General features: G+C 36.1%; 2 protein-coding genes across 2 annotated transcripts in view; one reads left to right on the forward strand and one right to left on the reverse strand.

Moving 5' to 3' along the window:
• LOC117991455 (dorsal root ganglia homeobox protein-like) overlaps window positions 1-3,827 on the forward strand; it is a 113,835-nt gene extending 110,008 nt beyond the window's left edge. Inside the window, exon 10 of the mRNA XM_069505100.1 lies at window positions 976-3,827. Within this exon, the coding sequence (XP_069361201.1) occupies window positions 976-1,211 (236 nt within the window). The 3' untranslated portion in view covers window positions 1,212-3,827. The remainder of the gene's footprint in view (window positions 1-975) is intronic.
• A 2,897-nt stretch (window positions 3,828-6,724) lies between these two features.
• The window catches only part of cutlet (chromosome transmission fidelity protein 18 homolog), a 44,375-nt gene continuing 36,181 nt past the window's right edge, over window positions 6,725-14,918 (reverse strand). The window contains exons 15-16 of the mRNA XM_034978769.2: window positions 12,073-12,127; window positions 6,725-6,997 (exon numbers count right to left, since the gene is read on the reverse strand). Of these exons, the coding sequence (XP_034834660.1) occupies window positions 6,894-6,997; window positions 12,073-12,127 (159 nt within the window). The 3' untranslated portion in view covers window positions 6,725-6,893. The remainder of the gene's footprint in view (window positions 6,998-12,072; window positions 12,128-14,918) is intronic.

The following is a 14,918-nucleotide window of genomic DNA, read 5'->3' on the forward strand; positions in this document are numbered from 1 at the left end:
TCATTCGAGTTCGAAACTGCTCCTTGACCGCCGAGAAAAGATTTAATAGGTACCTACCTACCATCTACGATTGACCTTACTTAGCTCGCGAAAAAGTAGACAAGAATAGTGTCTGCCTTGTATACCGAAGTTTATTTTCTAGGTAGGTATAATTAGACAAAATACGAAATTTTATTTATAGGGTACCTAATAAATAAATTATTTATTAGATACAGATAGATATAGATAGATACATAAAAAATGACTTGGCAGTGCGAAAGTATATTACAAGTACCTAGTTAAATACCACCCGGCTACACTTTATATACTAAAACATGCAACGTAACATGAGTGATGATGGTAAAATAGATGTTATGAAAGGATTACAAGATAATGGCGGCACATACTGCATTAGCATACAGAGAAGCCAGATTTGGCACGTTCACTGCCAACATACATATTGTAACGTCATAATGTGAATGATTGCGTGTTTTTATATTTGTATGAGCGGAAATAAAATCATTATTTTCACTTGTGGCGATATAAATAAAATAAAATCAACTTCAATCATAGCACATGAATTTCTCTAAATATAAATAATATTTTGCACAATAATTTTATATCACGTAAACTGCCGTCATATTATTTCGGTAAACTAAACGGTTAACTGCAATTTTTTTTTTTAAATCCGTTTTTCAAAATTCAAATGTTTTTGGCCATATCTCAAAAAGTACTTAGTGTTGTTAACCGATTTTTAAACAAAGAACGGTAGTAAAGACTTACCGACGAAGCTTCGTCAGTCATTTTTACTCGACAAACTAAATTTTTTAATTATTGTACGATGCGGGTGTACGGTGTACCTATACGAAAAATCGTACTACGTCTCTGTCTATAGACTTTTTATTATAATATACTGGAAACGACAGGATATATTATTATAGGTAACGACACGAGATTTTCTAGTTAATAGGTTTTTAATCATAATCTTCTTTGCAGGTTGGGGCGCCCCTTGCCCCTGCTGCCCCAAGGAAGAAGCCCGCTCGTCCAGCGTAGCAGAGCTGCGCCGCAAAGCACACGAGCATTCCGCAGCACTGCTGCAGTCGTTAGCAAACTTCCAATCCCGAGCGCTGCTGCCGCTGCCGCTCCACCTGCCCCCGCTGCCGATGCCGCTGCTGCACGAGCCGCCCACCTCTGCCGCACCGTCACAAGACACGCCCAAACATTTAGATTAATAGGTGTAACCTATATTGGGTATTTCAAGGTTTCATCAATAATCTGAACATTACAGTCATTATATTGCTGCAGACTTTTTTCTAAAAAGTAGTTTTTGAGCTATCGCCAAAAACATGGGAGTTTTCAAAATCTGATGTTTGTAAAGAATAATGCTACGTAGTTAGCCGTTTTTTTTAAAGATGATGGGTTGGTTGTTTCCCCGTCACTCAAACTGTTAACTCCCTGCGAAATAAGGTGACTTCGAAGACTACCGGAACGCGTTAGAGCTCCAGTATTTTAGGAGAGCCATCGTTATATGATGGAGAGAGCAAAAACACTGTCTGAAAAGCCACCATTTTGTTTCAGGCGTTTCAGTGACGTCATTGGCGCTATACCTACAGCAGCCGTTATCTGACGGCACAGTTGTCTTAGGAAACTAGAGCTTAATGTTTTATGGTTATTTCACCTCTTCATAATGTCAGCCGTGCGATGTTTAGTATGTCCCTATTCTAAGGATGTTACTAAGTACTGCATAAGTAAGCTACAATTCTCTCAAACTATTTAAATCTATATAAAATCATTTTAACCGTGAATTCTGTAATGCCATCATGCCAATTGCCATTATACATTTCTAATGTTATGCATAAGACAATCTTTTTGTGTACCTATTATAATAGTTAGATAACTAAGCACGTTAAAATGTTGTAGATATTGTTCTTTGTATTTTACTTACCTACGAGTAATACTTCATTGTGATACACTCTTATTTTTATCTTTTTTTCCAAATCAAGCATTATTTAGCTCGTTAAACAGAGAAATGAAATCATCTAAATTCTAAACCCTTTTCAAAACCAATAAAAATTTGCGTGTGTCGAACGCGCGCCGCTTTGAATCGTCCTCTTCACATCGTCTTCGCAATCGAAAAGTCAATTCGATAGGTACAATATAATTTTCGCGAAAAATGACGAACAGCGCAAATTTTTATCGGTAAAAACACGGCTTCAGTTTTAAAGGTAAGGGCGGTTACAGACCATCGTTTATCTGCCCGTATTGCGCTTGCATTCGCTTCAATAAATACCTACTTATATACCTTATTATAAGTCAAATACACGTGCGCGCGCTAATTCTGCTGTGATCGCTCGAATCAGTAGCCATATGGATTCCGATTAGAGATGGGCGCTATTGCTACTTTTAATACATGTGGTGAAATAATTATTTTTCGCAGTCATTTCACATGCGATATTTTTCAAGGAAAGTGATTTTTCAATTTACAACTTACAATCGTTTGCTACATTAATTTGACTAGGAATTATGATCACGATCAATAGCGCTCATATTTCACAGGTGGGTTTTCAAGAAAAGCCCTTTCCTTGAAACGTAGCAAAGAATTGTTTGCTTTTATGATATCTACCTATTGAAAAATATGAAGACAAGGCAAAGATCCACATACTGTAGCTACTAGCTATATAATAAACGCAATGTTAATGTTATGTATTCGTAAAATTATGGTTAAAATTATTATTATATAAGTATAAGGAATTTCTTGTAAATATTTTAAAAAATCACCGTAATCAGTATTCGACCAAAATTGTTGTGAATATTTTTTCGTTTGTGTAGAATTAGGGAACGTTATTGTAAATAGATATAGGTATTATAATTAAGTATAGGTCTCTATGGACTAGATACTATTAATACAATCACCAGTAATTTTAATTTTACGCATAGGTATTCTGATTTGGTACATGACTGCAAACTTTAGTAATCTCCCACCCTATCGGTGGGATTCTGTTTTACTTTTGATAAAAATAGTTCTACCTAATTATTTTTACATTCGATTAACTGCTTTTACCTTATTTAGGAAGCGTAATTTTTACTTTAAATCGATCTGTTTTCGATAATCTATTTACATTTATATGGGAAATATCATATGAAAGGATTAATGCATTGTGTGCCAAAAGGCTACGGTAAAATAATAAATCTTTCTTATAGAAATCAGTCAAAGAATTACTTTAGTAAACTTTTATATGTATTTGAAATTGATACGCAATAAAAATAGAACTGTAGTTGTAAGTTAGAAAATAATCTCTTACAACTATTTAATATTATTTTGGACGTTGCTGTACCCACGTAACTAAATAAGTAGGTACCTACCACAGTGATTTATAGATAAAAAATTGACAGATTTTTTGAAAAAAAAACATCTGCTTTTTCTAAAATCATTAATTAAGTATATTTATTTATATTGTCAAGGTAAATGGACTTAATTTTTGTTTTGTTTACGAAAAAAAATTTTGTTATCTACTATCCAAGTAGGTATTTGTTATACTTATGTTTCAATCAATCCAACATCACATTCCTATACCTAGCGATAGACCGAAATATGTATAGAATAAAAAATAAAATGTTTTAATAACTTTAATATATAATTATGATATGGTAGATATAGTATCGGCGCCATTCATGTATATAGGAGTGAAAGAGAGGTATATAAACCACTGCACTATGCACAAGGTGTGGAATTGTGGCGCCGTAAATACATAAGGATGTATAAAATTGTAGCTAGCTTCTTACATAAATAGATACCTTCACGTGAATAGTTGTTTTCATTATTATAAATAAAATATTATGTACATGTACTTTGGTATTTTTTTACTAACCTACCCTACATGAAATTCACGTGTAAGTTTTACTCACGTAAATAACTTACATGATTGACTTACGACAAATTTACTTATGTAAATAAAAATGTACTCTTATAAACAAACCGCAGCCTACCTCCGGTTTAAAATGGATTTTATAAGAAGAAACTAATAATAATGTTAGGTACCTACTCGAGCATATACGTTGAATGCAACGATTAGGTACCTACAGCGAAACTAACGGCTGTCGTCGACGCGACGGCGACAATGGTAGCTGCGGTCAGTCACTCTTAAAGTCTAAACTAAACCAGAGGCTCAGTTTTTAGTTGTGTGTGCAAACACGGGTGCACTCTTTCTATACCCTCACTCTCATGGCCCGATGGGACGGAAATCCGACACAACCGGAGAGTGATAGATAAGGCACAGGACGGTTTTGCTTTTTGAATTTTTGCTAATATTGAGAAACTCTCAACAGCAGTTTTACTTTATTTTATTCAGATACAAGCCCTTGACCGCAATCTCACCTGGTGGTAAGTGATTATGCAATCTAAGATGGATGCGGGCTAACCTGGAAAAGGTATGATAGTTTTATTAGGGTTCCGTACCTCAAAAGGAAAAACGGAACCCTTATAGGATCACTTTGTTGTCTGTCTGTCAAGAAACCTACAGGGTACTTCCCGTTGACCTAGAATCATGAAATTTGGCAGGTAGGTAGATCTTATAGCTGACATTTGGGGAAAAAACTGAAAACCGTGAATTTAGGGATAGATCACAAAAAAAATATAATTGTGGTCATGAACTAATAATTAGTATTTTCAACTTTCGAAGTTAGTGACTATATCAAGTGGGGTATCATAGGAAAGGTCTTCACCTGTACATTCTAAAACAGATTTTTATTTATTTTTATGCATCATAGTTTTTGAATTATCGTGCAAAATGTCGAAAAAATACGACTGTAGTACGGAACCCTCATTGCGCGAGCCTGACTCGCACTTGGCCGGTTTTTCCCATCGAGTCACACTGTTACTACTTGCAACTTTGGCCGGTTTTTATTAAACCCATACCCCTTTGGTTTCTACACGGCATCGTACCGGAACACTAAATCGCTTGGCGGCACGGCTTTGCCGGCAGGGTGGTAAATAGCTACGGCCGAAGCCTCCTAACAGAACTCGGCGAACTCAGGACCTCGTCATGTGCAGTCGAACATGCTAACCATTACACCAACGAGGTAGTCACCTAGTTACCTAATAAACATTAAAGATATCTTTAATTAATCGTAGATAATTACATGTAGGTACCTACGTATAATTCATTATTACATTCCTTTTCCTCCAACTCTTTGCCATCGAAGAACAAAGGATTATGGAATATTCCGTAATGAAACTTCAGCAGACAAAAGCAATCATATTTCAAACGTTGCACCATTTATCACCACATTTGACGTGAACAATCGTAAATATTGTTTGTGATGTATTTATGTACTAACTTTTACAGTTAAGCTCTTAGTCTAACTGTTAATGCAGATGTGTTTGAGTTACGACTCAAACTTCAACTCAAACTCAAAACTGCTTTTCAAAGTTTAGTAACAGGTGTGAGAGGATTGCTACAAATAAATCAAAACAGTTAATTTCTTTGACATAAATATATTAAACAAAATATGTAGTAGGTATTTTACACTTCACACAAAGATTTCTTTTAAATAAAGATCGGATATAGTCGACCGACTTTTATACATAACAATACTACTAATAAATACCCAAATACTACTAATATATTATGTACTGTCGTAAAACTTACAAATTTGTCCTTCAATCACGTCGCAACGGAGCAACGGATCAACGTGATTTAAAAAAAATATTATAATTAAGTACCTAGAGAGTGACACAGGTTACTTTATAGTTCGGAAAATCAACGGGTTCCTACAGGATTTAAAAAAAACTGAGTATAAGCGGACGAAATCGTAGACATATTATATTATATTAAAGTAACTAAATAATACTGACAATCCATACTTCAATACTAATATTATAAGTGCGAAAGTGTGAAAAATTTGGTACAGAGTTAGCATATACCCCGGGGAAGGGCATACGCTAGGTACTTTTTATCCCGGAAAGTTGAAGAGATCCCACGGGCTTTTAAAAAACCTAAATCCACGCGGACGAAGTCGCGGGCATCATACTAGTACGAAATATTTTGGACTATATCCGCTCAGCTGTGGCTTACTTAAGTGATCCAATAACGATTTGAATAAAAAATCTACCTAGCTGTACAAATTTTTGTTAATAAAAATAAAAACTATGACTCCTGTGTTAAGTATATTTAGATACAATATCACACTTCAAATAGCGTATTTAAAAAAAATACCAAACATCGACTCTGCACAGTATTTATAACACGATAGAACCGATAGGAACAGTTCGAGACATTATACATATTGACATATATACATATTGACATATAACCTTCCAACCCCCATTTCATCCCTTTAGGGGGGGATTTTCTCATAGTCGTTTCTTAGCTGACCTCAAGAAAAAACCTACTTTCCAAATTTCAAGTTAATAAGGTAATATCAATAATTAAAACTTTCCCATACAAACTTTCACCCCCTATTTTACCACCCGAATTGGCGAATTTTCACCCATGGGCGAATTTTCCAAAAATCCTGAAACACGTATTTCTTCATTTGTGACCGAGAACCCAAATACCAATTTTCATGCAAATAACTTGAAAAATGACGGACTTTCATACAAACTTCCATCCCCCATTTGACCCACTTAAGGGTGGAATTTCGAAAAATCCTTTCTTAGTGGTTACCTACACTTTACAAAGAATAGACCCTTCAAATTTCAAGTCTTTAGGACCAGCGGTTTAGGCTGTGCGCTGATATATATGTCAGTCAGTCAGTCAGGACTTTGAATTTTATATATATAGAAGAAGATAACAAATGGCGCATCCGCACGTTTCGCCGCACCGCAGTGTTGAACCTAGGAACAATTCGCCACTTTTGTACACAACTTGTATACTTCTGATTTAAATTATAAAAAAAGTAGTTTAAAGCTTAGTCTACAACAAATCACGCATCCGCACGTTTCGCCGCACCGCATTGTTGAATCCCTCTCTGTACTGGTAAAATACGCTGCTCGATGATATCACGTCCGACACTGCGTCTGGAACAAAAAGGACATAATTTTTAGGGTTCCGTACCTCAAAAGGAAAAACGGAACCCTTATAGGATCACTTTGTTGTCTGTCTGTCTGTCCGTCTGTATGTCTGTCCGTCTGTATGTCTGTCCGTCTGTCTGTCTGTCAAAAACCTACAGGATACTTCCTGTTGACCTAGAATCATGAAATTTGGCAGGTAGGTAGGTCTTATAGAAGACATTAGGGGAAACATCTGAAAACCGTGAATTTGTGGTTACATCACACAAAAAAATTCAAATTGTGGTTGCGTTGCGTAAGTAGGCCACTCGGAGTCAATGTGACGTCGTAGGCGGGCCATTGACCCGAGTTTTGCACGCTATATATTGCGGGTTTGAAAAATACTAAATCACTAAAACTACAAAATGAGGCAAATGGTTATTGGTATTGGATTGTGTTTAGATAGTATAACAATAACGCTTAGTTTTTGCTAGCGCTCTGGTTACACCCTGTATAGCTGTAATCATAGTCAGTCATATAATATATTCAGTACAAACACTCATACCGATAGAATTTTAGAAAAGGTAAATCTGAAACAATGCAAAGGGCATTAACAAAAACCCCGTTGAATGAACCTCATTACAGCGTTTCTCATCAACTTTGCACTCTTTAATTCACCATCGCATAAAAGCCTACCTAAATTAAAATGCTACACCAGTTACGGGGCCTTTCACACTGTAAAAGGGAGGTTATTAAGAAACTCGCCCTTCAAACAAAACTGGATTTCTGATACTATAGTGTTCCGTATGAAGAGATTTTATGATGCGCCAAGACTAGTTTGTTTGCGGAACTAAATACTAACCTTAGAATGAGTTTTCATATTTCGATAACATTGGTAAATTTCGAGCAATGAATCACTATAATTTATAATTAATTAGATGATGCCCGCGACTTCGTCCGCGTGGATTTAGGCTTTTAAAAATCCCGTGGGAACTCTTTAATTTAACTCAGTAATCATCAGTACTATCACCTGTCTTCGTTTTTGCCAGCTTTCTGGTTACAGCCTGTATACCTTAACGGTTAGCTACAATTTTAATGATTTACCACATTCTCGTGGATCCCTAAAGGCGAAACACACCTAAACACACGCGAGACTACATAATGCGATAGGTTCGCCGTCGGTGAGCTACAATGGCGGCTATTAGCGCGCGCAAACACGCCGCGCGCCGGGTAATTATACAAGTTGATTATATTCCGCCCGCCCTACGCCCGCGACGAACGCCGTAATAGGTTTTATGCTTTGTTGTCTTTGGAGGGCGTGATTCATGTTTGAACATTGTTATACAGTACCTATGCCTTACTGTTAGATTGTGAAAACTGGATGAGGGTCGGTAAATCAAATGGTCTAAGAGCCAGCACGTGCCAGAACTTCGTTGTTTTATAAAAGCTCTCTCTCTCTCTAAAATGCATACTAAGCAAACTTTTTTGTCACCGCCTTTGCCAAGCCATTAAAATTTATCCACACATAATAAACTGACTGCGATAACAATAAAGGAAACAAACCCTAAACAAAAGTTTAGGTTCATGAACTGTCATGACGTCATACGGATTAATGGCATTTTCTTAGTGAAATACATTACAACTACAATCCATGTGACGTCACAGTCGGAATTCATCATGGTGGCTACAGCTTCGTGCGTTACGAATATTTTGTAGAACAGATTAAAAAAGTGAATTCTTTAAAATGAAATATAAAATTCATTATATATAATTTTATAAATTGAAACTAACATGTTTCGATTGCTTATTTGGTATCTTGTTTATACATTTTTAGTTTTTTCTCGCATGTTGTAAAAAACCTTTTTCGTTCCACAACAAATACGCCTGCCTACGAGTGTAGGTACCTATAGTCCGTGACAGGTTGAGATGGCAATCGGGTTATGAGGCGGTAGAACGCCCCGCACACCCCCGCACGTCGCCCACGCTCGCCAGCACCCGGGTTAGCGCGGAAGAATAGTGTAATCAAAACATTTTTTTCTAAATCAAATGAAATGATGAGTATTTTCTTAAGTTCGATTATACTGGTAGATTCAAAGTAATTTGGTACAGAATACCCAATGGGATTTCAAAATAATGTTACGCCTTAGCTAATGATTACGAAATTGAAATTAAGTTGAGTTAAGGTCTTCGCACATTACACAATTCGATGTCGATTCAACTCGCCGCGCAGTTTTTAAAGTATAGAAGTTTTATACCGTGTTCCTTACGGTGTATTTATATAACGTTTTAATTGAAAGAAGTGTACGAAGTATACACCACGCATTACGCGTCGTACACTTGTTTCGAAAAGAAAATTCCACCGTAAGGGTCGGAATAGTCGGCGTCTAGTTTGTGTAATGTGTAGCGATTAAAGTATCTATAAGATTTGTATTCAGTGCTTCAAAAGTGTGCCGAAAAATAAAAGACGTTATTTCAAATTACTCAAATTATTATTTTAGATTTTTTTTCCTCTTTAAAAAAAATCCCTTTCAATTGTTTTTTGAAATTTGTTGTCAATGACAAAAGTCTTAATACAAATATTTTGCAATCGTTATTAAACTTTATGTTCAAGTGTTAGGGTTTATAATAAACTGGAGTTGTTGATAATATAAAACACTGTTCTACATTTCGTAATAAGAAACCTTGATGTGTATAATATGTGTGCACACCTGGCCACTTGAGCGATGTCATTTTGTTCGAGATCTGTCCTACCCACAGATATGTCCAGATTTGCAACTAGCGTGGCCCCCTCAGTCCCTCTCGCTCAAGCAGCTTTTCTTACTTGTGCAATGTCATTCCTTCTACACTTCACGTTGTTTGCCAAATACTCACGTACAAATACATTTTGGCAAACAAAAAAAGTGGCCACGGTGATAAGGACAAAACATGATCATTTTGTCACGTTCTAATAAGAGCTGAAATGCATTTAGCTATCTCGCTCTAACAGTAAGTGTCACAATAGGGCTACTCCTAATAGTCCTTATTCTGAGGTCATACCTACCTACTATCGTACATCAATGGCAACGTGCGAAGACCTTTATATTGCCGAGCGAACACAATGGCAATATTCGGCTAAATCAAACATTAAGTCAATTTTACAACAATTGGCTTACAGAAACTCATTATAACTTGCTCCCATTCTGATCGGGTACACGCTGACTCCACTATTCTACGGTTCTGTCTGACATTGGTACTGATTCTGAGCACAACTAAATTTTAGAGTATTCGCATCCACTACTTACTAATGAAATATGAAAAGGACAGACACAGTTTGACACTTTTAAATTTAATTTAGAGCTGACAAACCTCGTGACTTTAAGTAGTTGTATTGTTTAGTAATTTGTAGGGCGCTCTGAAATTTAGAGTCTTCAAATGTTAAAATTCATGTTCCGTCCTTTTTTAGCAATATGAAACAAAAAAGAAGCAGATACTCTAATAATTATTTTTAGTTTAGATATTTATCAGGTTTATTATTTAATACTTAGATAATGCCTGCGATTTCATCCCGTTATTAGGGTTCCGTACCTCAGAAGGAAAAACGGAACCCATATAAGATCACTTTTTTGTATGTCTGTCTGTCTGCCCGTCTGTACGTCTGCCTGTCATGTCTGTCAAGAAAACCTATAGGGTCTATAGGGTACTACCGAATCGATTTGGCTGAAATTTGAAATTTATATAACACACATGCTAATTTTTATCCCGGAAAATCGAATAGTTCCCAGAGGATTTTTAGAAAACTAAATGCAATAAACTAAATTCAGCTAGTGTACTATACAGTGTAAACTAACCCTTTATCCAAACACGAGCTAATTCAACGGCGTCTATTAAAATTTGGTACCCGGGAGTGAATTAATATCAAAATGGTAGACAATCGTGGGTGCGATTAGCGGGGATCAGGTGTTCGAGTCCGGGCGGGTGTCGCGCAATGAATATTAACAACCCTTGCAGGCGCGGGCGGCGAGCCTAATTGAAAATAATAGGCCCACTTGTAACGAGACGTGTGATTAACGTTATGTGATAACGGTGGAAATTCCGCCATATTGCCGTCGTTGTTTTGTGTGAACGTGCTTGTATCTACTATGCATTACTGTGTTACATGTTCTATAACAGTATATCATATAAGACTCAATTACTTTTTTTTTTTTAAAGAATATTAGCCATTTTTTAAATGACTAATATTCCCCTTTCCTCTCCAATTAAGCGTCAAGCTTGTGCTAGGAGTAGGTACGACAATAGTGCAACGGGCGGGGACCTTTCGGTTTTCAGTCCACTCCTATACCGGTTGAGCTATTGAGGCTCTATTCTTCTTTGTTTCACTTCACTTCTACTTTGTTTTCATGAGTCTAAAAATATATAAAAAGAAAAGCTGACTGATCTATCAAAGCACAGCTCAAACTACTGGACTGATCGGGCTGGGCATGCAGATAGCTATTATGATCGAATATCACATCCACTGAGAAAGGATTTTTGAAAATTCAATCCCTGCAGAGATAAAACAGGGGTTTGAAAGTGTAGCCCAAGTCGCGGTTATAAGTGTAAGGTTATTTTTAAAAATTGATTTGAATTGTCAGAAATTATATAAAATTATTAATTTACCTAGTGAAGGTAGTTTACTAAAATCGATATTTCACTCATTCGATGTCATACGATCTGGGAGGGTAATATTTTAGCCTCCGTCCGAGTTTTTTTTTTTTTTTTAATAATATTAGCCATATTAAATGACTAATATTCCCCTTTCCTCTCCAATTAAGCGTCAGACTTGTGCTAGGAGTAGGTACGACAATAGTGCAACGGGCGGGGTTTGAACCGTCGACCTTTCGGTTTTCAGTCCACTCCTATACCGGTTGAGCTATTGAGGCTCTGATTCGGGACGACTATTGAATATTTTTGTCGTTTCGATCGTAGAACTTGATAATTGGATGTTACGATAGCAATCGCGCTCTGATTGGATAATTTATTTTGCCATTAGTTTTTAGATTTAGGCAACCGAAAGGGGCCCTAGGATATATGTTACTATAAATATACTTTTAATAGACTTTTATGTGTAACTATGAAGCGTTTCTTACCTTGTTTCTGTGCTTGTGTGATTGGAACAATCCGACCGAAGAAATCTTTCTGTACCTGAAACAATTTACATTATGTAAAATGTAATGTGTAATGAAAAAAAAGTATAAAGGGAACTATGAATGTGTTTTTAAAGATCTAAAAATATTGCCTGTACATAATAAAGTAGATTACCTAATAACTAGAGAACATTATTTTTCAAAAAAATTTAAAAACCCCACGAAGCTTAGGGATAACGCTAGAAGTAATAGGAAGACAAGATTCATGTTACCCAAAGTCTGTAACTACTACGGTGAAAGGTTAAGTGAATATTTGGTACCTAAAATTTACAACGGCATAGAGTGGTTAAGGGAAGAGAATAAGGTCAGTGAGGGGGTGCTTAAGAAAAAGTTAAAGGAACACTTCCTTAGGGACCCCCTTACGGTTTAATTTATTATTATTATTTGTTTTTTATTTTAGTTTATTTTGTTTGTTACCTCAGATTGAGGATTGATCTCTAAAGCGTTCAATTCACTGCAGCGATCAATCCTTAATCTGAGTATAAGTTTATGAGTTAGAATATAAGTTTACATACATAAGTACAATTTAATACGTAGATTCTAGTTATTTTTAAGGAGCGCCAGCTCGCCAACAAACTGGCTCACCAGTTTGGCGAGAAAAAAATAATGTAAATATTTGGTGTACCTACGCTTGTTATAAAAATAAAAAATAAAAAAATAAAAAAATAATTAATGCGTGTGTTATATTAACGTGTTTAGGAAGTCTCGTATCGTTTTTCTTAACATGTTCCATTGTTTAAAAATCTGATGAAAATCAGTATCCATATTATAATTATTACCCTTAAATCACTATCTCACTACCCAGATTATAAATGCGAAAGTGTGTTTGTTTGTTGGTTTATGGGTTTGCCTTAAATCACATCGCAGCGGAGCAACGGATTAACTTCATTTTGGATGGCTATAGTCAAAGGCCTGGAGAGTGACATAGGCTACAATTTATTCCGAAAAATCAGAGTTCCCATGGATTTTTTAAAACCTAAATCCACACGGACGAAATCGCGGGCATCAGCTAGGAAGAAAAATTTGAATGAAAACATGAAGGAAAATTTGCTTATCCAAAACAAAATTCGTGCTGAAACTAGTTCGCCTTAAGAGCCACAAATGCCTCATTACTGCACTCACGAGACCGCGTCACGTCGCGTACAATTAAAAAACACATTTTCTACCAAATTGCTTTTTACTCGGCGCCCGCGGCGTCAACACATTGCGACTCCAATTAGGAATCACAACCGTGCAATGTACTGCCAAAGACTAAATGAACAGGATCGAAGGAGCTCTATATATATCACAGAAAGAGTGGTACACAGCAGGCATACCGCTGTAGGTGCAGTGTGTTCTAATTGGCTGACACTCTTTCACTATTGGCTAAAACGCATTGTTTTTTTTTTTTTTTTTTTATTTAAACAAAACGAAAAGTGAACAATTTACACCACACTTTTAGACCAAAGCACTAGATAAAAAGCCGATATTAGCCGAATGTTATAAAAAAAATACCGTAAACTCTACCAATGAAATCGAAGCAATCAATCGTTATTGATGCAACTTGTCTTATTCGCTATGAAATTTAAATCAAGCTTGCGTTTGAAGCATCCCTCTTATTGCACTTTAAATACTTCAAAAAGCGACTACTGCGCTTTCGCAATTCTTTATTACGCGACGAGAACTGTTATTAAGTCAAGCTCATAACCCTACAAGGCGTAAGGATACAGGCAGTAGATTAATCAGCTTCTTTTTAAAATCGGTTTCTTGTGTTCTATGCAGTATGCTTTTAAAGTGACCCGTTTCAATTCATCTTTTTCTTTTAGTCTATGTAAACCACTAAGTGGACTAGTGCTTTTGAATATTTTACGCCAAAACCGCACCTAACAATATCCATAATAACGGTTAGAATCGTTTAAAAAATTCCGTCGTCTATAGTTCGTTTAATTATGAAACTTATGAGGCCACACAGAAACGACATTTAAGGCGATATTTTGCAAGCGATTTTGAAACAAATTTAGATGTGTATAAAGGTGTTTTTTGCGTGGATGGTTTTGCATGTAGTTTGTCAGTATATAGGGTAGTTTATGTATATAAGTTGAGTTGAGTGTTGTCTAGATGTGAGACATCGTTAGTGCAGATTGTGGTAACGATGTTGTTACACCTATGCAAGTGTGTGCTCCACTGGAAGAGGAATCTACGTGATGAGGTTTTTAGGCTGTTAATATGAACTAGGTGTTTCATATTTACTACTAGATGATGCGCACGACTTCTCACGTAGATTTAAGTTTTAAAAATCCTGTGAAAAGTCTTTGATTTTCTAGGATAAAAAGTAACTTATGTCCGTCCCTGGGATGTAATCTAACTCTGTATTCATCAAAATCGGTTAAACTGTTGGCCCTTGAAAAACAATCAGACCTACTGGCAAGTAATGATGAGCCTAAGATCGGCGGGCTTGCCTATAGGATGCCTATTCACTTTTGACTTGACGGTCACTAAGAATTTTAAAAGTAGAGGGTAAAACTGATGTCAGAAGGGCGTTCTATATCCTAGCGGTTCGAATCAGAATCTTAAAAAAAAACAAAATTACTATTTTGATATAGATAGATAGATTGTATACTTACAAAGGCTCATCCAAATTAAGATGAGAAAATAAGATGTCGGTATCTTTTTCTAATGTATTTAGCTATTTAGTAGCGCGATAACTTTAAATTTCCAAAATTTCGTCCGACTCTACAGTAGAACTACGAATTGCTACGAACGTTCTACGATAGCGCTACGATATGCTACGAGAACGATAGTTTCAAATC

This window comes from Maniola hyperantus, chromosome 19 (genome assembly GCF_902806685.2).
Source record: "Maniola hyperantus chromosome 19, iAphHyp1.2, whole genome shotgun sequence".
Lineage (NCBI taxonomy): Eukaryota > Metazoa > Arthropoda > Insecta > Lepidoptera > Nymphalidae > Maniola > Maniola hyperantus.